Raw genomic sequence first — 21425 nt, 5'->3', positions numbered from 1 at the left:
GGGATCCAGCGCCTTAACTCCCATACCACTTGCTGGCCCTAGGACTTGCTTTTTTAAGTATCTGCTTCTTGAGGAGAATCTCAGCGTGAGAGAAAGTTATAGTTGCCTTCTGGCACTTTAGATCCGACCTTTTCAGCTTACATTGGGTCTCCGAGGACCTTTACAGGACAGCAGCAATGACACGGGGGAATACGATGGATGATAATATTCCTGTTCTATCAGAGGTTTGTAAGCTGGAGAGTATTACCATCCCCTCCAATCTGTTACTGCTTTCCCCAAACCCATAGCAGTGGAGCATGTTCCTTGGAAAAATACCCACGTAAAATTTAGGCACTGAAGCCTCCCTACGGAGGTGGGTATACTATCGCCTGAAAACTCATGCCATGTATTCTCGATCTCCAGCTCACTGGAATTCCGGCTCCAGTGGCAGCTCTGATACCTTGCCTTGTCTGTGATATATAATGTTATCACTCTTTGTCGCCAAGGATCTCTTCTTCTTGATTCTGAGGATCCTTTTCACTCGAAGATCAGCCACTGTCATTCATGGAGAGTTCCTCAATGGGAACGGCGAAGATCTGAGATGCTAGGTCAGAGAAGTTGCCATCAACACGTTGTCGCATTTGTTTTTCTGTGCTGGGTGTTTAAATGCCATGACTATTGATCCTGTAACTTTATTACTCAGTGGTCCTGTGTACCTTTGAGGTTGGCTGGCTATGATTTGTAAACTTTAGACCAATGCTTTGCACCATTACACTAACTTGCCGACTACCGTGAGTCTTCTGTTGTGTGGAAGCAGATTAAGACCTGCTTTCTGTTCTTCCAGGTAGTACTTTTTCCTTCCCACATCCCATAATGTCTATGGAACTGTTGCAGAGAGAAGTTTACTGTGACATAAATAAAGTACTTTTCATAATTTTGATTTTAAAAATGTATTTGTTGTGAGTTGACTATAAAAGAGTAATAAGGTTAAGTAGTCTACTTTTTGTTCTGAATTCTATTTCGAGTTTACAGAGCTTTTTGTGAAGCTGAAGAAAACCATGGACAGTCTTCCCAGGGAAAGGTATGTCAACATAAATACTTGGGTACGATTTCAGAATGGCTGAGAACCGGTGATTGAATGTAAGCTTTTGTTTGTTTTTCTCCTATGGGGCAAGTGTGCTTGCTGGAGAGAGGCAGAGAGAGGAGAAAGGAGAGAGAGGAGGGGATGAGGAGGGCGAGGAGAGGGGAGTGAGGGAAAATGAGAAATCACTCCCCATCCAGTGATGCAGGAAATCAGAAGTGCATGGGTGACCAGGCCCAGCACTCGCAGTGAGACATGGGTTCTCGTCCCAAGCTCAGGAAGACTTAGAGTTGCGAACATAGTAGGTACAGCAAAGTGGGGAGTTTACTGAACGAGAGAGAAGAAAAAAATAGAGCTCCCAAGATGGGAGGGGTCACAGAAAACGGGTGGCCAAGGAAGAACTATGGTAAGAGGTTTTTATTTGGGTCAGGAAGGGCTTTGTCCAGACTTGGTCTAGGTGGGGCTCATGCATGCATTTCCCTCCTGGTGGGGAGAGGAACATGCTGGAGGGGGCCCAGTTACTCTAATTCTGAAGTGGGTACCAAGGTCAGGAGACTGTCTAGAAGCTTTGGGCCATGAGTTATTCAAGAACAAGATTTACATGTTGGTGCCGGCAGGTGGCGTGGTTGGGGTGCTGGACTCCCACATGGCTGATCATGGTTCGGACCCAGACCTGGCAGCTTACTCTCTCACTTTCTTTCTCTGGTCAAATAAAAAATAATAACCTAAATAAAAAGAATTCTTAAAAAAAATGCTTTAAAAAAGATTTACATGTCTAGGGTCAAAGGAATATGGTGACTGGGAGAAGAACTGTCTGGAGTCACACAACAGTGGCTCTCCTCTGGGGTGGGGCTGTTTACCTGTGAAGGGGTCCAGCTCCAGTCTCATGGCGGGAGGGATGGCCACACTGCAATCCCTTCTCCTCCTAGGATTTTGGGCACTCACGCCCACATTCCTGGTGTGTTTTCCAAGCTACCAGGTCTGGGATTTGAACTGTGCAGTTAGCCATGTGGAATCCACTTGCATGTAAGCCTTCTTGCACAGGAACCATTTAATCTTCAGTAAGCTAATCTCACATTTGTGATCTAAAACTACAGGCACTGTGTGCATGAGGAAAACACAGTCCCTAGGACGTGACAGTCCTGGCAAGCAGAGCATCCAGTATGGATAGAGATTTTCTATAATTACCCTGAGTCAATTATCATATTATAATATCTTTTAGAGATGGGAGAAAAGTAATTTATTGCTATTGAAGTTATCTTAGTGCTAAGAGACATCTGAAAAATTCCTCTGTAATTGGGGAATTAATGATGCAAAAACTTGTACCCATACACTGAGCTCTGAGCGAAAGGAAGCAGCATAAGTAGGCTTTGAAATGTAAATGACATTTTAATTTGCCCTGGAGTCCCTCCTAGGAACAGAAAAGGCCTCTCAAACACCTACCTCCTTAAGAATGGAAAGAAAGAAATGGAGAGAGAACAGATACTTGGCCTTGTGCTACAAGGCTACACCGCAAAGTTACAACAGAGCAGGCACCCTATTTCCAACCTAGGGGTCTTAAAGAAAAAGTTCGGGTATCAAAGTCACTTAAACTTCCCTCTGGAGTTATGGTAGTCCATAAGAAAAGATGAATTATCTTAAAATACTCTGAAGGTGTATGATAAAAATCACCTTTCTTTCCATAGCGAGTCAGCAGTTTGAAAACTTGAAACACTGACTGTAAAGTGAAGATGGAGTCTCTTCAAAGGGTGCCTTTCTGGGAGCTGTAGCTTGGCTGCACAGGTTTGGTGGTGTCTGGCCCTGAAAGTCTCGCTTCATTTGTCAGTGAGCTTTACTGGCTTCCCCTGAACTTTATGGTTTGCAAAGGAGGGAAGGGGGGACACTGACTCCAAGTTAAGTCTCCCTAGTACTAGAGATGTGGGTTAGGAACCTGTTCAGTGACTTCTGACCAAGGAAGGAGAGATGCTGGCGGGTTTCCTCCTCATTTAGTTGGCAAAGTGACAGAGGCTCTGGGATCGTATGGGAAGCCAGTGGCTTTCCTTGTAACACTTGTTAGATGCCTGGTGACCTGTTAGTTAATCTGCTCCAGAAAAGGCTGGGGATAGAAAAAACTGGGTGAGAAGATCCCTCCTCTGTGTCCACCTTCCATGCCATGCTGTCCTCATTTCCCGCAGCACGGAGGTTACATGGGCGTAACTGACTCCTACATGAGAGTCCTCTCTCCAGCAAGGCTGTGTGTCTCTAGATTTCGTAAGTCATTCTGTCCAAAGTTAGAATAAAAAGCGCTCTTCCTGGGTTTTTCTTTCTTTTTAGTTGCCAGAGGGCACATAGGGTCGCCAGAGAGATCAGAGAGAAGGAGAAAGCACCCCCTCAATGGGATGGTCACGCTATAATCCTCTCTCATGCTCCAAACCATGGGGTTTTTGGGCATGTGCACACATGCTCCTGGGGCTGGGATTTCAACCACAGTTGGTTTGAACGACCCAGCTCCCTTAACTGCAAGGCTATAGGACCGTGGTGCCACGGTCCCCTAAAACATTTTAAAAATAATTATTTTAATAATTTATTAAAAGGCAAGGTATGCCATTATTGAACTGCCTTGTAAATATCAACCAGTACAACAGAAGTCTAATTTTGTTTTTAATGAGAAACATCTGAGTTGTACATACCACAAACAGCTTCAAGTTTCTGTACCAACCTCCCCGTGGCCAAACAGTTCAACAAAACCTGAAGCATCACTTTCAATGTGAAAAGTCTTAGAAAATTAAGTTACAAAAACATCCCTATCAAGTTTGTATTTTGGCATTTACTGTACATTAGTCAAAAGCTCAAGCTAAAATCTGATTTCTTAAAAAAAAATCAAAGTTTACATCATTCATACAGATCCAGCGTTGTTAAAAAATATGCACAAATAACCACATCCATGCAATATAATTTCTTTAAAAATGTAAAGCAATATAAAAGAGCCATCCTAGGTACTAAACAGAACATTTTGGTTTATAAACTGTAGCTCAAATTGCTGCTGATTGGCGGAAAATTGATTCTAAACATCTTAAACATGATTGTTTCAATCAGCTGAGGATGGGTGTAAGTTTCTGAACCATTACTAAGGCGAAATCTGCGTTTCTTTGATAGGGCTGATGTGACGCACACCATTGCTCATTGACCGCATTAACTATGTTTTACAGATCAATCGGAATTCACAAAGTGCTCTTTCCAAAGATCCCTAGACCAATCAGCTAGCTATGCCAAAAATGCATGGAGCAATTGCTGCACAGGTGCCATGCCCTGGGAAAGAACGTCATAGGAAAGCTGCCCTGGGCCCCCGAGAGCCCGCTCTGGACAGCCCAGGGGTAGGAGTGGCTGCAGTAGGGCCCTTGTCCTGGCTGATGCTGAGTCACTGGTTTGGGGCCATGAGCTGGGAACCATCAGTAAATGGACTGGTGGTGCAGTGCCACCGGCCAGCTGAGCCTTCTATGTTGGGGGTGGCCCATTGGTGTACCTCAGCATAGGGTAAAAGGACCGGGCAAAGTTGTTGGCCTGAGTGCAGCTGTAGTCCTCTTCGGAGGAAGGCAGCAGGCAGGCCAGGAGCAGCAGTAGCAGGAGAAGCAGCTGCAGGGGCAGCGCTGCCCTGATCACCCGGGACAGGAAGGAGCGCTGTGGCCGAGAGCTGCCGGGGCCAGGTGCCCTGCAACAGAAGAGGTAAGCGTGGGTGAGAAGGGTCCGTGGCCAAACCCACTTGGGTACCTGACCCCTTGCTGCTGTAGAGACATTAGGATCTGAGATTAAAATGGGGCCAGCAGCTGAGGGGCAGGTTTAGCAGAGAAGCCCAGGCCAAAGCAGGGTTTTTACGCGCACCTTGGCAGCGGCACCCTGGAAGACTAGTGCAGTGAGTGGAGCCGGAGCTCGCTGCTGGGGCTGTGGCACCTCTTACCTGCTGTTGGTCTCGTTCTCGCCTTTCGTTGTTCTTGCTGCTCGGAACTGCTGGATAAAGAATCCAGTTAGTAAGTGGAAGATAGTTTATCCATCAACGATAAAATGTTCTTTCTTAAATTATGTGCCTCCCCTAGGTTGTCCTTCTGCCAAACTTATGAGACTACGATAATATACTTGAGATGAGAACTCCAAAAGGTAGGGAATAATTGGGTTCGTTCAAATATTTTTCATGGTTCAGTTGGTTGATCTCTTTCAATGGAAAAGCCATATGTGCTTCTTGCATGTAATTTTAATTTCCCCAAAAGTGCATGCACCAACAAAAGAAAGCACTCCCCCAATAAGGTATGGTCATGTCACTATCTCTTCTCCATTTCTCCATCCTGTCCAGATTGGGGGCATGTGTGCACATATACCCAATATGTTTCTCAAGTTGCCAGGGTTCGGATTCAAACCACAGGTCAGCTGTCTGGGATCTGGTTCCCTAACCACCAGGTCAGGGGACAAGCCCAAGATCTTTAAAAAGTGTATTTTAAGGGACCAGAAGATGGCATAGTGGTTACTTCACTGGACTCCCATGTAGTCGACTGTAGTTCGAGTCCCTGACCCAGAGGCTTAAAACTCACACTGGGCACATGTGCATGAGTGCCCAGGATCCCACAAGGAGACGGGACTGCAGCGTGGCCATGCCCCTGGGAGGTGATTTCTCACTTTCTGTCTCTCTGGTGAGCACACCTGCCCTTTAGCAAAAAAAAAAGTGTAATTTGTTTTTAGGCTTTGGAATGAATATGCCTCTCTGTTGATCACAGAGCAGATCTGTGCTGTCATGACATGTAATGTCTAATGAGACCTAGAGTCCCAAGTTCTTGTCATCTCAGGAACTGAAATAACCAGCGAGGCTGTTGCAGAAGAAAGGGCTCTTACCTTGGTTTGGGTGGCTGGCACAGATGTTGATGGAGGCTGGTCCCCAGAGACAACCTCATCGAAGCCCAGCAGAGACGGATGTACATTCTGAAATCCACACCCCAACAGTTCAGTTCACGAGGAAAGAAGGTTCTGAATAGTCTCAAGAGCACAGGAACGTGCTCCAGGCAGGTTTTTCCCAATACAGCTCACCCCCTTCCCCAGCTTAGATCCTTCATGAAGATGAGGCTCTTCTGCTCTTCTCCCCTCCTCAACCCTAACTTTTTTCAGACAAGCGGGAATATAACCACATGCGTTAAAAATCCATAGCATACAAGGGAGGCTGAGCTTAGCCGTAAGAGGGAGTTAACCACAGCTGACAGTTCACCACAGGTCACCGATGCAATCATGTGGCCAACAAGCCTAGTCTTTGGTGTTTAGGAGAATATGAATAGACTCTAGAATGGAAGCCATGATCTGCGTAGATATTTTAAAAATGGAGACAAATGAGAGAGTGTTCAGAAGTGATCAGGAGAATGAAGAGGACTAGAAACGTGTCACACGAGAAAGTGAAGGCTGGAGTCTGACACAAAAGCAAGGCAGAAACGATCATGGGATTAGACTTGTTTCTCGGAGCCCCAGCCAGCCACACCAGTAGGTAGGCAGTGTTGCAGTCTCCCTCCCTCCCTCCCTCTCGTAGAAAGGCTATAGCATGGCTTGCTTGTTTCCATCTAATGACGTCTTTACATTCGAAACCCACAGGTAGACTCACCTGACTTCCCTGGAAAGACATTAAATCTTGGGACACTTGCTCAAGTAACTGTTTGTGTTTCTTCTCAATAACATGGACCTTTTCTTCAGCCTCAATGTAGTCTTCTCCATGCTCCTTAGTAAGAAGATGGTTTGAAATCTCCTGTAAGGAGTTTACTTGAGGCTGACGTTCTAGTAGTTCCTTTTTCAGTTGCTGAAAATCAAAAAGTTACTTGTCAAGAGAGAAACTAATGTGGCTACATAAGGCTTTCTCAGTGCCAGGAAAGTTCTGGAATAAACAACAGGTGGTGCTCAACTCCAGAACCCTCTGCTTCTCAGATCTGCCCATGTCTAGTGTTTAGTAGCAAGTGGGTTACACCCTGCCCCTGTTTTGAAATTTTCATTCTCAACATCACTGTGAGGCTGGAAAAATGAGAAAAGTCACGGGTATGCTGGGGAGGACTGGGCCTTCGTCTACAACAAGAAGCCAACGGAAACTCTCTAAGTCAATGAATGGAGACAGCAGTTTAAGCCAACTCTTCAGAAATGAGGTAGGTACCAGGGGATCAGCTTAAATTATTAAGGGTGGTTATCTTGCTGTCCCGTATGGCTGCCACTAGGTGCATGTGACTGTTTAAAATGAAAAATTCAGTCTCTCTAGCTACATTTCATAGCCATGTATGGTTAGTGGCTATGATATCCATCACTTCCATTATCACAGGAAGTTCTGTTGACAGTGTATATTTAGAAAAAAAAATGGCTAACACTGATTAAATGTAAAATATTTAAAATTAAACCACATACAAATTTATGAATAAAAATGTCACCTTGAATATATGTGAGAATATACAGATACCAGTCTGTTACTGACAAAAATGTATGAAAATGCAACTCTCCTCCAAGAAGTGGAACTTTCACCGCGGATATGGAGCACCCCTATAGCTTGGCACTGCTATGGAGCAAATGAGGAGCATTCTCCAGGGAAGCAGGTTCTTCCCCGTGCAGCTCGCCCCTTTGCCCAGCTTAGATCTTTCATGAAGACGAGGCTCTTCTCCTATCCCCTTTTCAACCCTAACTTTTTTCAGACAAATTCTATTTGAATGGCCTTAGGTTTCTCAGGATATTATTGCAAAGAGCGCTGTCTCCAATTCCTGAGGCTCTCAAAGACTTCTCATCCTGGAGGTGGCTCTTCATTGCATGCCACTCTACAGGGGCTGCTTGGTGGACACCACAGAACCTGAGGGCTGACTCCCGGGGCACTGGCCAGCTGTGCACAGGGACACATGTGGGCTGCTGACAAGGCCAGTGAGTGCAGAGCCCTCTGGGGAGACTTACCATTAGTTCTTCCTGCCACTCCAGGAGAACCTGGGGATCTGCCTTGGGGTTGGCGACATGAGCCTTCTGCCTCCGGTTCTCGACACTTGCCAACCAGAGGAGCAGATTTTGACTCAACTGGTGGAAGTCCTTCAGAAACAACACATGTCAGAACATTCATGGCCAGTACCAGGACTATGAAGGAGGGCGTACGGGAAGGCATTGCCATCTCTTGTCTGTCAGACATTTGCTTTTTCATCTGATCCCGTGATTAAAGGGTCAGATTTAAACTACATGCCTGAGCCCCAAAGCAAGGAAAAGCGGAGGACAGCGAGTGTACTTGATACAGTCCCAGGAGGTCGCAAGGGAAAAGTGCTAACAGAGGTGTGACCTGAGGACATCCCAGCTGGTTTTACCTACGAAGAGCATGCAATACACAGGTGTGCTGGACTCGGCTGAGGGAGACAACCCACAGGCAGCCGTGGTGGGCTCAGGTGCAGAGCGTTCCCTTCCATGTCAGGCACTGGGCTGAGCATGCCCACCCACTTCATGTAGTCCTAAACTGAACCTGTGAGGTAGGCGCTAGAATTGGGCCCGTTTTCAGGTTGACAACCGAGGTCTAGGGGGTTCGAAGAGTTGCCCAAAGTCACACTTTTACTAAATAACTGCTCCTCTGCTCTAGGGCCAGGTCTCTTAATTATTCTGGCAAAAGAATCAAGAGGAGGCAGCATGAGGTGGCATTGGTGACCTTTTGAAACCCGCTGAACCCAACAGGCATTAGCATGGGCCTGGGCAACAGAGCAGGAGGCCCAGGGCAAGCAGTGGCTCTCCGAGACAGCAGGTGGGCCTCCCTCAGCAAACAAACTGCAAAGCACACATGTTTCTCTGCACAAGCCATGGTGACTGCGCCAAAGCAGCTTGAGGGGGATAAAAATATCTGCTCCCACCACGTGGGCCTGGCTGCTGCGAGACTGGGCGTTGGCTCTGGGAGGTTTGGTGCAGAGGAAGCATACCTGGCACTGCATAAGCGACTGCCGCAAGCCCTCTCTCCAGCTGTCCACCGCGGCCCAGGCCGCCTCCCAGTGCAGGGTCAGCTGGCACAGTCTGCCGTGGAGCTCGGAGGGTTCGGCGCTCTCAGTCTGCAGAAGTTCCTTGCTGCGCACGTTGACAGAGACCACTAAGGCCTTGTAGCTGTCAAAGGCTTTTAATAGCTCCTACCACGGAGGGAAAAGATCAGGTTAGGCTCCCTGAAAGCAGCGAGGCGGGCCTCATTTTGGGCCTCAGTAGGAACCAATCTTCTACCTACTTTTTCAAGCTGCGGCCACAGAACCCAGAGCGACCTCGCCTGTGACTGGCGGGGAAGCATCAGGTGAGGAAACTGCCTAATAAGGTCAGAGAACTTAGCCGCTGGGCCTGAGAACAGAGGCTGCCACCTCCTGGTGAGCTGACCTCCATGGCCCTGCTCCGTGATTGGCTTAACACTTCTGGACCAGATAAGTCTTTCAGCTAAAGTACACACAGTTATTCTGCATCTGCTCTAGACATCCCAGAAATAATATTGTTAAGGTGGTCAACCTGATAACAAATATGTAAAGTATCTGTACCCCAAGGCCCACTGGCCCAGGGTCATTTTTAGAGCACCCTCAAAATGCAGGGCTAAAGCTGCCCTTAACTTGGTTTCTGTGGGTGAATTCCAGGGGGGAAAGGGCTAATTGTGTGCGTGACAAATCCTCATGGTATAATAGGATAACCAGATGAGGCCAGAGGATCCATTAGTAAGCCGGTCCTCCCCAGTAAAGATGGCACCACTACAAATCGTGCCTGGAGCTTGTGTACAGCTTGGAAGGGTGTTTTAAACTGCCTGCTCATAACCACCACCACCTTCATAAGAGTCTACTGGTGCCTGGGCAGTCAGATATTCTAAAGGTCTGAGGATCAGTCACCTCTCCAGTGTGGCTCTGGGCTTTGGGGTCATTTGTAGATACTCCTCCATATAAAAACAAAAATGTGCATTTGAGTCCTTGCTGGTTACAGAAATGAAGAGACTGACCTCTACCACACGCCGCCTGGGAGCTGCCCCTACACCACCGAGAGACTACCCACTCATCTGCTGGCAGTGCACGGGCACGCACACGCCACTCTTCTTCCCCGCCACAGCTCCGACTCACCTGCAGTCTCTTCACCCTGACGGCCATTTCCCGGACATCAGAGGGAGCCTCTGCCACCTTTAACGTCTCCAGCTCTGCTTCAGTTTTTGTCAGCCAAGCAGAGATGGTGTTGATATCAGAATTCAGCTGCTGCAAGTTTTGTTTTATCCTGAGTTTCTTGTGAAGCTCCCATCTGTCAAAAGAACCTAGAATAAAAGGCCACCAATTACAAAAAGTTATAATGCAAACAGATTTCTCTGCCTCCAGCTCAGTAGGGGTCACAGAGACTCAAAGTTCCTGGAGGGATGCCCTTGTGGGATGATGCAGGGGTGTGAGTCCTCTCGTCTCCTAGAATATGACATGTCTCCCCTGCTCTCATCTGAGGCCTGTGCCCCTGCACTCCCATGAAGGCTGGAATGAGGAAGAAAGTCTGCGTGTTTCCAGTGTGTGCTGTGGGCTCAAGCTCAGCCTTTCAGCTCATGCTGTTGTGAGGGCTTTTACTCCTCTAGCTGGGAACGATCAGGTCTGTATATCTGCTTTACCTGAGACTCAGCTGAAGAATCACTTTTAGAGTTACTGAGCTGGTCTCATGAGACACCTGTGACAACGAGCACCATCCCTGGGTCTGACCTTTACAGACAAGTGAAGTCATGAGAAACATGTAGTTCAGCATGTGAGACCCATTTGTCTGTCTGAACCGCAGTTCCCAAATGAAAGCGAATAGCCTAGGTGTTGGTTCATAAATATGTCAGCTGATGTGAAAACAGCCCTGGCTGTTGCAGAGTAAGTGCAGCAGTTCTGGTGAATTTCACAGCTGGTCGGTTCCTACTCAAAATTCTGTTGGGCAAGAACTTCAGTAAATGCCCAACTGACCCAACATATCTACCCCCCACTCTTGACGACTTCCCAGTCGGCAGTACCTGGCTGCTGTCCCTTTATTTGGGCCAGTCTCTCTTCTTCCTGTTGTGGGCTGCCATGCAAGGCTCTTGGGCTGTCTTGGCCACCATCAGCGCTTGATAACAGCTTTACCTAGAATGAGCCCGTTTTTAAGTTACCATCTGTAAATTGTGAAGGTTATCTGAAGAACTGAATTCATATTAAAGACAAGAAATAAGGATAGGGGGCTCCTTTCTTCTGAAGGGTAACTTGCTACTAATGCAGAAGTGCTTTCGTATATGAGTAGCATTTATAAACAAGCAGAATTGCTGGCAGAAGTAAAACCTCAGTGGGACAGCCCATGGCATGGTGGTGAAGGTGGCTAGATCCCACATGGCTGACTGCACGATTCGAGTCCTGGACTTGGTAGCTGGAAAAACACACTGTGTGTGTGTGCATGTATGTCTAAAGTCCTTAAGGGAGAGAGGAATGGAAGAGAAGAGATTGTGGCATGACCGTAACCCATGGGGTGTTTTCTTAGTTTCCCTCTTTGTCTCTCTAGAAAACAATTTTTGGGCTTATCAGACAGATCACTACGGTGACACCAGCACTTTGGCATTTCAGTGTTTTATGCCATTTTAGTGATCATCTTCCCCTCTGCCCCCATCACTCTGTAGAGTTGGCTGGCATTATCAGTGGGAATCAGAAACACACAGAAGGCAAATCCACCTCCCAGGGTTGTTCATTCCTAAGCATTTACATCTCACTACACACACGGACTTTTCTGTTATCACAACGCTCACTGGGCTGTAATCTCAGGCCTTTCCCCAAATAAATGTATCCATTTTATAAAAGTCATGCTTTCTGGGACCAGCAGTTAGCATAATGGCTGTTGCTGGATCCCCATGTAGTTGACTGCAGTTCGAGTCCTGGACTCGGTGGCTTAAATTCATGCCAGGAGTGTGTGCGTGCGTGCCCAAGATCCTGAGAGGAGAAGGGATTGCGGTGTGGCCATCGCCCCCGGGGGGTGATTTCTCGCTTTCTCTCCATCTCTGTCTGTTTTTCTGGCAAGCACATGCGCCCTATAGCAAAAACCTTCTCAAAAAAAAGAAGTCATGCTTTCTTTGGATTGTGTCCATATGACCTACTTTCAAAAAATTATATGTATATGTTTTTAAAATTTGCTGTAGGGTGTGTGTGCTCACTGTGGGGATATGGAGAGAAGGAGAGGAAAAGTGAGAAAGCACCTGCAGGGGGGATGGCCATACTGCAGTCCCTTCCCCTCTATTCTCCTCTTGGGATTTTGGGCACTCACGTACACATATTCAGTGTTTTTTAAACCACCAGGTCTGGGACACAAACTGTGTAGTCAGCCACGGGGATCCAGCCACCTTAAACACCTTGCCATCTGCTGGTCCCATATGGCCTATCTGTGAAAAATGAAAAAAAATAAAAATGCACACCTGGTTTCAGACACTTTAAAAGAAGTTGAGGTTCTGAAAGTGGCCAGGTCAGGAACACAGCATAATCACTGGGAGAAGCCAAACTATACTGACCCACTATATAAAGCAAAGGTCAAATGTTGGGGTCTCTTTCCATGTTTTACTCCATATAACTGAGGGACAGATTAAGCATGACAATTGCTGGAGCCAGCAGGAGGCATGGTGGTTAAGGTGTTGGACTCCCACATGGCTGACTACTGTTCAAGTCCCGGGCCTGGCAACCTGAAGATCACGCCAGGCACATGCATGTGTGTGCCCAAAATCCCAGGAGGAGAATGAGGAAGGAACTGCAGCATGGCCATCTCCCTTGAGAGGTGATTTCTTACTTTCCCTCTTATGGTCTCTCCCTGGTGAGTGCAAGCACCCTATGGCAAGAATAAATAAATAAATAAGACACTGGGCCTGGACGCCCAGATGACTGGGATTTGACCATGTAAAGACAGAACCAACTTTTCCCAGTATGCAGCAATATTCACTCCTAGACAGGGGGAATGCTGACACGTTATTGCTGATTTCTCTAAAAGGTGGCACTGAAAAGGCAAGGGATGTTTTTATTTCAACTCTCTTTTTTCTTTTGGAGAGGTTTTCGCTATAGGGTGCGTGCGCTCGCCAGACAGACAGAGAGAGACATAGAGACAGAAAGCGAGAAATCACCCCCCGGGGGGATGGTCACACCGCAATCCCTTCTCCTCCATTCTCCTCTCGGGATCTTGGGCACGCACGCACACGCGCCCGGCGTGTTTTAAGCCACCGGGTCCAGGACGTGAACCACAGTGGGAGTCCAGCAACATAGCCATTACGCTAACTGCTGGTTCCCATCAACTCCCTTTTTTCTATTTCTCAGTACTGAGAATGATCTGAGACAAAAATTAAACCCTGGGCTGTCCCCCAACATCTGCCTTGCCAAGAACCCACGTCGCCTAAGGATGGAGAATAGGAAGAACAGTCCCGGTTTTAAACAACAAACCACTACAGTAGTGATGATAATGGTCCTCACTTCTGAGGGCGTTTACCTTCATATACATTAATCCTAACAGCAATTACGTACGGCAGGCTTATCTTCAGGTGACAAAGGTTCTGAGGCAAGGCAAAGTACTTAAGGCCCCACAGCCATTTACTGGTAGGGTTGGAAATCAAATCTGTGTCCACCAAAGCACAGTGCCAAATAATTTTTGGATAAGATGTGTGATCAAAACATAAACCTAACAAAAGTTTGGGAGCTCAGGAGTAGTTCCAGAAACCAACACTTGGCTTCTCCACTATCAGCATAAGCTGACTTTGCAATAACAATTGTCACATCACGTCAACACGGACAAAGACGGTTTTTGGCCAGAAACTCGTCCTACTCTCATCAGTTTTGCCAGGTTTCCAATGAAGTAGGGATAGCTCAGCAGAGACATTATCACCGTGAGAAAAACATTTCAAGATGTGCCTGGGGGTGAGCACATGCAGGAGACACCAAAATCTCTCTCTGGAAATTCTTGATCGTTTTTCATACACATGGTTGTACTCCAGGGGAGAGGTTGAGACTTACATAGGCCGGTTTATAAGGGGTGCTGGAATCCGAGGGGATAGGAAGTGCATGCCTATCGCCTTCCACTTGTTTGAAGTGATGCTTGGGACAGGAAGGGCTGTCAGGAACATGCCACGAGTGGCCATCAGAAATGGATTTACCTGAAACAGAGAATAGCAAGTGACAGTCCATTCCCTCCAACTGAAAGATTTCAAATTTAGTGACAGAGAACAGGTCATGGGGAAGATGGCATCAGGTTACAGTGTAAATATGAGATCCGCAGCTTTCCTTGCAAAGCATGCACATTTGCAAAATGTCAGTGTGTCCCAGAAGGGAATGAAATGAGTCATGCACGAGCAACACTGTGTCTTCACTAGATGGGTTCACAATGGAGCACGACAAACACGATATGCTGCAAGATGAGCGGCATCTGGGAGCTGGATTTGGTGGTAAGGACATGGGGCTGCGAGGCCAGATCTGGGGGCCAAGAGGACAAAAGGTCTCTAGGGGTGAGGGGAAGCGTGACCATCGAGATGGACTTGGGAAGCAATGGGCTGCTCCTTGGATCTCTTCCACCACTGTGGAGGGCAATGGGGCAGAGCACAAAGATTAGAGCTACAAGTCGAGGCAGGGAAGACTTCTGTGGCAAATGTAACAGGCCCTCCACCCTCACCTATGCACTCACCCACCCACCTTCCTCCCAGGAAATCACCATAAGCAAGGAAACAGTTCCAAACCAAGCCACCATGAAGAAAGCTTGGCCCGTGCCAAAGGACTTCAGTTAGATGGAGAGAAAACAACCATGGAAATAGGCACCATGAGCAACTCCCTTCTGCACAGGCCCGAGGGGGAGAAAGGGATGGCGTGGAGACCGCTCTGGTTTGGGACGGGATTGTAAGGAGCACGCGGGTATGTGTGAGTGCAGCAGTGTAAATACACCATGACACGAGGACCAGGCGCATGGTGTCCACAGAAGGCAGAGGTCAGACATGACATGGGAGCGAGGCTGAGGATGCGGTGTGCGCTGCAGGATGCTGCCATGTGGAGATGCATGCACGGGCAGGGGCCTACCAGAAGACGCTCTCAAAGTTTGTGTGGTCATTTTAAGATATGCCTCAGGATTTTCAGGGATTTCTACATCTGAAAAAGAATAATGTCATTTTCCTCACTGGAGATGCCTGTAGATCAATGCCCAAGTAGTAAGTAAACACAGTGGAAACATTGTCATGGAAGGAGAAATCCAACTACCCCTGAGCTTTCCTCAGTGTTGCTACCAGCCTACGAAAAATGACTGCACACTGCTATATTTAAAAACGAGGAACTGAAGGGTACTTTTTGAGGCTATGTAGGATGAAGAAAGAACTCCATATGAAGTTAGCCAGCTGGAGACACAAAACGGGATTTTGAAAACTGGAAGGATTATTTTTCAGCCAACTCTTGACTGATGGAAGCAGTGGTGGAGCGAGGGTAGCATCTGAGCTGATACTCAACCTACTGATACTCTGAAAAACTCAACTGAAAAGTTCACTGATGAGCCAGTATTCCAAAAGCCAAAGCCACCAGTGAAGAACCATAATGCCTGGTATGAACTTTGTTTCCTTTTTCCTTTCATTCCACCTGTAATAGGGGTAAGCCAACTATCAGGTAGGTCAAGACGTGGGCAGGACAGAACACAGGGAGCCACAGAAGCCTGTTCAGCCAGAAACTGGCCTCTTATCATCGAGCGCTGGCCGTGTTGCTAAGGTGCTCGCAACACGGCCAAGTAGGTCAATTTCAAGGGCTCTGGGAACTGAGGCTGTTACCTGACAGGGCACTGTAGTATGGGCCCTCCTCATCTTCTTCGTGAGAGGAGGAGCCCCCCACGTCACCTGTGTGATCCCACTCCAGAGGGATGGAGTCCACACTGACAGGGGTCTCACAGCCAGACCGCTCCTGCCCTGTGGCCACCAGCTGACAAAGTGATGGAGGAGAGGAGGGCTCCTCGCTTGCTCCTCTTTTACGCCAGGAGTCGGTCTGGATCTCTCTGGCATCTTCCATATCTGTTTCGTTCTCAGAGGCCTCCTTTTCATCTTCCAGGCCCTAAATGGGAATGTTTAATTTTTAGAATCAACCAAATCACAGTCTGTTGTAGTGAGAAAAACATTAAAAGACTGTCTGTCCAGCAGGTTCTAAAAATGGCTACCATTAATGTTGCCAAGGCAGGTTTAAAAAGAATCAGGAACAATATGGAGATTCTTCAAATATCTACAAATAGAACTACCATATGGTTCAGCAATCCCACTCCTGGGTATCTACCCAAAGGACAGGAGAATGTTAGTTGGAAAAATGTGTGTACATCCATGTTTATTGCAGCATTATTCACAATTGCTAAGACATGGAAACAACCCAAATGTCCACAAACAAGAATGGATTGAAAAAGTGTGGTACATATACTCTGTGGAATACTACTCAGTCATAAAAACCAAGATCCTTGTGTTTGACAGAAAGTGGAAGAATATGGAAGATTTACTGCTGAGTGAAGTAACCCAGGCTATGAAGGAGAGACACTGTATGTCTCCACTTAATATAAACTGAATGTCCACACTCTATGGCTGAATTGGAAGATTAGAGGATACAGACACATAGAAAATGGTTATAGACACTGGATACAGTGTGGGAAGAGGGTGGGAGAAGAGAGAGTATGAGGAAAGACATTAAGGAGGAAAATAGGCAAGACATTTCTGGGACACAGAAATGGATTATTAGTTGATGATAACGTGTATAGTATCCCCAACTGACTGGTGTGAAATGTATTCATGTTAGAAAATTAACTTTACAAGCTAAGTGATATATAGTGACCGAATGTATAAAACAAATGAAAATAAAACATACTATTAAAAAAAAAAAAAGAATCTCATGCCCAGTTTGTGGTTATTCCAGTTTAGAAAATCTGAGTGGGGCCTAGAATCTGTATTTTCCAAAAAACAGGATGAAGTTTGATGACTTTCGCTATTGTAGATGATAAGAAAATGAAGGCCAAAGCTTCATTGATGATTAATGGCAAGGAATCAGGAAAATTTTAAAAAAGGACATTAGAGTGTCCTGAAAAAGATTTACAACTTTAAGGCTCTGGAAAAGATTCCTAACTTCAAGGTCCACATGCTCCAGGCTCTTTCTTATCCTCTAGTCCTACTGTCCAGTGTCTATACCCTGCTCATATTGTAATGCCTGTACCAGCCTAAGAAAAGTGACTGCACACTGTCCTATTTAAAAACAAGGAATTGGGGCCAGTGAGTGGTGTGGTGACTGAGGTGCTCAACTCTCATGTGGTCAACCCCAGTTCGAATCCCGGACCCAGTGGCTTGGAACTCATGCTGGGCACGTGCGTGTGTGTGCACCCAGAATCCTGAGAGGAGATTGCAGCATATCTATGGTTATCCCCGCTTGGGGGTGACTTCTTGCTTTCTGTCTCTCCAGTGAGTATGCATGCCCTATAACCAAAAAAAACTCTTAAGAAAAATAAGGGATAGAGCAATTTTTGAGGCCAAGAAAAAAAAAATTCCATTGGAGGTTGGCCAGCTGGAGACAAAAAAGAAACAGTGGCGAGAACCAGCAGTTAGTGTAATGGCTATGTCGCTGGATTCCCACGTAGTCGACCGCGGTTCGTGTCCCGGACCCGGTGGCTTAGAATTCACGCCGGGCACGTGTGCGTGCATGCCCAAGATCCTGAGAGGAGAATGGAGGAGAAGGGATTGCGGCGTGACCATCCCCCCTGGGGGGTGATTTCTCGCTTTCTGTCCCTATGTCTCTCTGTCTGGCGAGCGCATGCGCCCTGTAGTAGCTAGCGAATGCGCCCGTTAGAGGAAAAAAAAAAAAAAAAAAAGAGAAAAGAAAAAAAAAGAAACAGCGGCTAGCTGTGTTGGTGAGTGGTCATCATTATAGCTTCTGGCCATGAACCTTGAGTGATGGCCTTAACTCCACCCATTCTTCCCCAAAGATCCTTCCCTTTGTCAAGGGAAACACCAGACATTTTAAAACAAACAACATTTTAAAAGCTGGTGCGTTAGAGGGCCAGCAGGTGGCATGGTGAAGGAGCTAGACACTCCCACACGGCTGACCACAGTTCGAGTCCTAGACCTGGAGGCTTGCTTTCTCACTTTCCCTCTCTCGCTCTCTCTCTGGTCAAATTAAAATAAATGAATGAATAAATACAATTAAATAAACAATTCTTTAAAAAAAAAAAAAAAGGCTGGTGCATTGGACCATTTGAAGGTGAGAACAAGCATTGGGAAGGCACAAATACCAAGAGCTTCCAGACAGTTAGATAGAGGAAAAGGCACACATAGTCCCAAGTTACAAATAGAATCAACCAGAACAGTTATCACAGCTTTGAGGGGTCCTGATGCATGCCAGGAAAGTCCTGTACTGGGGAATATGTTAAAAAGAGGTAACAGAGGAACACAAACTTCTAGAAGTGCCGGGGAACCCTCTGGAGGTGTGCTCCTTACCGGAGCATGGGAGGTGAGCCGCCGGTGGAACCGGGAGACCCTGCCGAACACTTCCTGGCAGTACCGGTGGAGCTCCTCCAGCTCGTCTTCAATCAGCACAGCATCCAGGGGCTCGCTCTTCTGAATTAGCTGCTCCCCAAACACGATGAGCTGATCGATCTTGTTGGTATTTAACGTAATTTCTTGTTGGAAGCCCTATTTAGAAGATAAGAAGGAAAGGACTTCAGTAAACTAACATTTCCACGGTATCCAGACGACGTTAGGTTTCTTGTAACAGGGCCACAGAGACAAAGCAACCGGACGTCCTCATTGCCTGCTCTTGGCCGAGTACTCTGGCTTCATCCGTTCTTGACAATAACTTAAAGTGACTGTACATATTTTTTTTCCTCTCTCCTTCTGGGCACTGACTTTTCCAATTAAAATGATTCTAAAGGTTTGATGTGGGTGGCCATTTACTGTTATTGGGTTGAGGAAGAGAACTGTCTTATTGGCACTTGGTGGAAATGGAAAACTTCCCATAATAAGCCACTAATGGGCATTTGCTTCTGCTGACACTAATAATGTTCACTGGAGCCATTACATTAGGGAAAGCAAATGTCCACCAACCTCTTCTAAAAACTAGCCAATGAGTGTGCACAGTGAGGCTGTCATACAGTCGCTAACAGTGGGACGACAGCAATTGGCGGCCCCACTGAGGACACAGATTTGCTGTTATACCCACCATGTTGTACTCAGACTCAGATGCCAGGGAAACATCACCTTCCGAAGTTCTGTCTGGAACCCTAAGTGAGTTCTCCCCTTGAATGATTATAAAGGACAAAGGAAAAGAGGGCTGTGTTTCAGTGATCCCACAACTATTTAAAAACAAAGTGCCCTTGAGCATGATAATCCAGAGGTACATTGGTGGGATGCAGCCCGATTTTAAGAATTTGCTCTCAGGTGGCATGATGGTTAAGGCACTGGACTCCCACATGGCTAACCATGGTCTGAGTCACAGACCTGGTGGCCTGAAAATCATGTTAAGCATGTGTCCATGCATGCCCAAAATCCCAAGAGAAGGAAGAAGGGACTGTGGCATGGCCATCCCCACTGAGGGAAGATTTTTCACTTTCCCTCTCACTGCAACAACAACAAAAATTTGCTGTCAAAGTATCAGGTCAAATTGGTACTTGGTCAGCTCTCCTCTGCAAAGGTGCATCCATTTACGAGGAGTTAGGGAAGCCGCCCTTACGTTCAACTGGCGCATCTTGTCATCAGCGTCACTCTCTGAGAAGTGCTCCACATTGGTCAGCTGCAGGTCCATCTCTGTGAGCCAGACCAGAATGCTCTCCCTGGTCCCTTCAAATTCTTCCCTCTGGTTGGTAAAATGCTACAAAAGAAGAAGGAAAACGTTTGTCCTGGCCATGGAATAAGAGTTCACGTAGACAGCTAGATCACCTTTGGCCATAGGAAAGGGTGTTCCATGTACTCAGAGAGGAACTGGCCTGTGGCTTACCCAGGAAGCCCTAGCAGCAGTGCACTTGGGAACCTGGGCCCCCTGCAAGTCCCCCACCACGCGTGTGCGCGCGCACACACACACACACACACACACACACACACACACACACCATCACCAATCTCCTCTGAGTCTCAGTTTCTCCACCAGCAAATGAGCGGTGGGGGTGTGGGAATATAGACCATGACCCTGAGGCCTTTTCAAGTATCTGCAGTTCCATAGCGACTTCTCTCTGTCCTTTGAGGAGCTCCCCCCTGACCCCCCGGGGGGCATTTGTCACTTTCAATTAAGGATGCCTCTCAGGTTACCACCGCATTGATGAGCAGTTGATCCTCAGATAAATGTGGCACCCAGGGTCAAAAGAAGGTTTGGACTAGTAACAGTCAAATGAGCAGAAGATAAAGAAATTCAAGCAAGGGTTTTATATAGATTACTAGAAAAACTAGGTGTCTTCCTGCGAGGGCAGGGGGAGATAGGGAGGGAGGGAGGAAGTGGGAGAGAAGGAGAGAATGTCCCAGGGTTCTCATCTTCCTAGAATGGCTTTGAAAGCTTTCTACCCAGAAACAGAAGCAGGAATTAAAATTATGTCTTGTAGAGGCCAGGGTTCGAATCCTGGGTCAGCCTGAAACAGGCCAGGCAAGGTAGTGTGTGCCTGTAATCCTAGCTAACCAGGAGGCTGGGGCAGGGAATCAGACATGAAAAGACCCTGCCTGGAATTCCTCTCCCTCCTTTCCCATCCTTCTCCCTTCTTCCTGTGCTCTTGCTTTCTCCTAAAGAAGCAAAAAAAAAAAAAAAAAGACCAAAAACAAAAACACATACTATAGTCCCTACCTACCTTGGTCCTGTCAGTTTATATCTGGACTCACAAAAGGTTGCACAGCACATCTCCTGAATTACAGAAAGCTAAGGTAAACATTTAGGTTCAAAAACCAAACCCGACCTCTGAGGTCAGCCGGCGTGCTCTAACTTGGAGAGCAGCTGTTTCCCCCGGGGCTGTGTCCCCTTGGGGGCTCACGTGTGAATGTGCCTTGTCCATAATTCCCAGAGCGAGAACCACAGGGCAGCTCAACACAGATTGGCAAAGCAGGCCTCTTCCTTTACCAGATGCAGAGAAGCCGCACCCAGACGCTGGTGGTCTATGCCGCCATGTGCCCCGCCAGGGGTGACAGCAGGAAAGAGACGTGCTTTGGTAACAGATATCACATAAGCGGGCTCGGCCTAAGAATCCCACATGCAAATCCCTCTTTAGAACAAGGACGGTTGGCAGCTTCGGGCCGCTTCGTGCTGGAAGGCTGTCTGGGAACTCGGGCCTTAACTGACATCTACCAGTCGCTGTGTGTTACAAGCGCGTCTGCCCCCCAAAGATCTACGAGAACTCCAGCGACGGAGGGAAGGTTACTCTGAGTCTCCGCAGGACGGCCGTGACCCGGCTCTGGAGGGGGTGC

At 47.2% G+C, this 21425-nt stretch overlaps 1 protein-coding gene across 5 annotated transcripts in view; it reads right to left on the bottom strand.

The window, feature by feature from the left end:
- Positions 1 to 3683: 3683 nt before the first annotated feature.
- SYNE2 (spectrin repeat containing nuclear envelope protein 2) overlaps positions 3684 to 21425 on the bottom strand; it is a 339863-nt gene continuing 322121 nt past the window's right edge. For 2 of the 5 annotated variants that reach the window (XM_006142397.3, XM_027768169.1), the window contains 14 exons: positions 21380 to 21410; positions 19717 to 19854; positions 18486 to 18680; positions 15801 to 16077; positions 15070 to 15138; positions 14020 to 14159; positions 11028 to 11136; positions 10129 to 10313; positions 8974 to 9174; positions 7982 to 8110; positions 6669 to 6860; positions 5918 to 6004; positions 4995 to 5041; positions 3684 to 4748 (listed from right to left, as the gene is read on the bottom strand). In XM_006142397.3, the coding sequence (XP_006142459.1) occupies positions 4535 to 4748; positions 4995 to 5041; positions 5918 to 6004; positions 6669 to 6860; positions 7982 to 8110; positions 8974 to 9174; positions 10129 to 10313; positions 11028 to 11136; positions 14020 to 14159; positions 15070 to 15138; positions 15801 to 16077; positions 18486 to 18680; positions 19717 to 19854; positions 21380 to 21410 (2014 nt within the window). In that variant the 3' untranslated portion in view covers positions 3684 to 4534. Of the gene's footprint in view, positions 4749 to 4994; positions 5045 to 5917; positions 6005 to 6668; positions 6861 to 7981; positions 8111 to 8973; positions 9175 to 10128; positions 10314 to 11027; positions 11137 to 14019; positions 14160 to 15069; positions 15139 to 15800; positions 16078 to 18485; positions 18681 to 19716; positions 19855 to 20815; positions 21349 to 21379; positions 21411 to 21425 lie in introns of those variants that run through there. The other 3 variants (XM_006142395.1, XM_027768170.1, XM_027768171.1) reach the window with 2 other exon arrangements.

The sequence above is a fragment of the Tupaia chinensis genome, unplaced genomic scaffold, assembly GCF_000334495.1.
Source record: "Tupaia chinensis unplaced genomic scaffold, TupChi_1.0 Scaffold000075_1, whole genome shotgun sequence".
Classification (NCBI taxonomy): domain Eukaryota; kingdom Metazoa; phylum Chordata; class Mammalia; order Scandentia; family Tupaiidae; genus Tupaia; species Tupaia belangeri.
The sequence above is the reverse complement of the archived record's forward strand: the minus strand, read 5'-3'. Positions and strand labels throughout refer to the sequence as shown.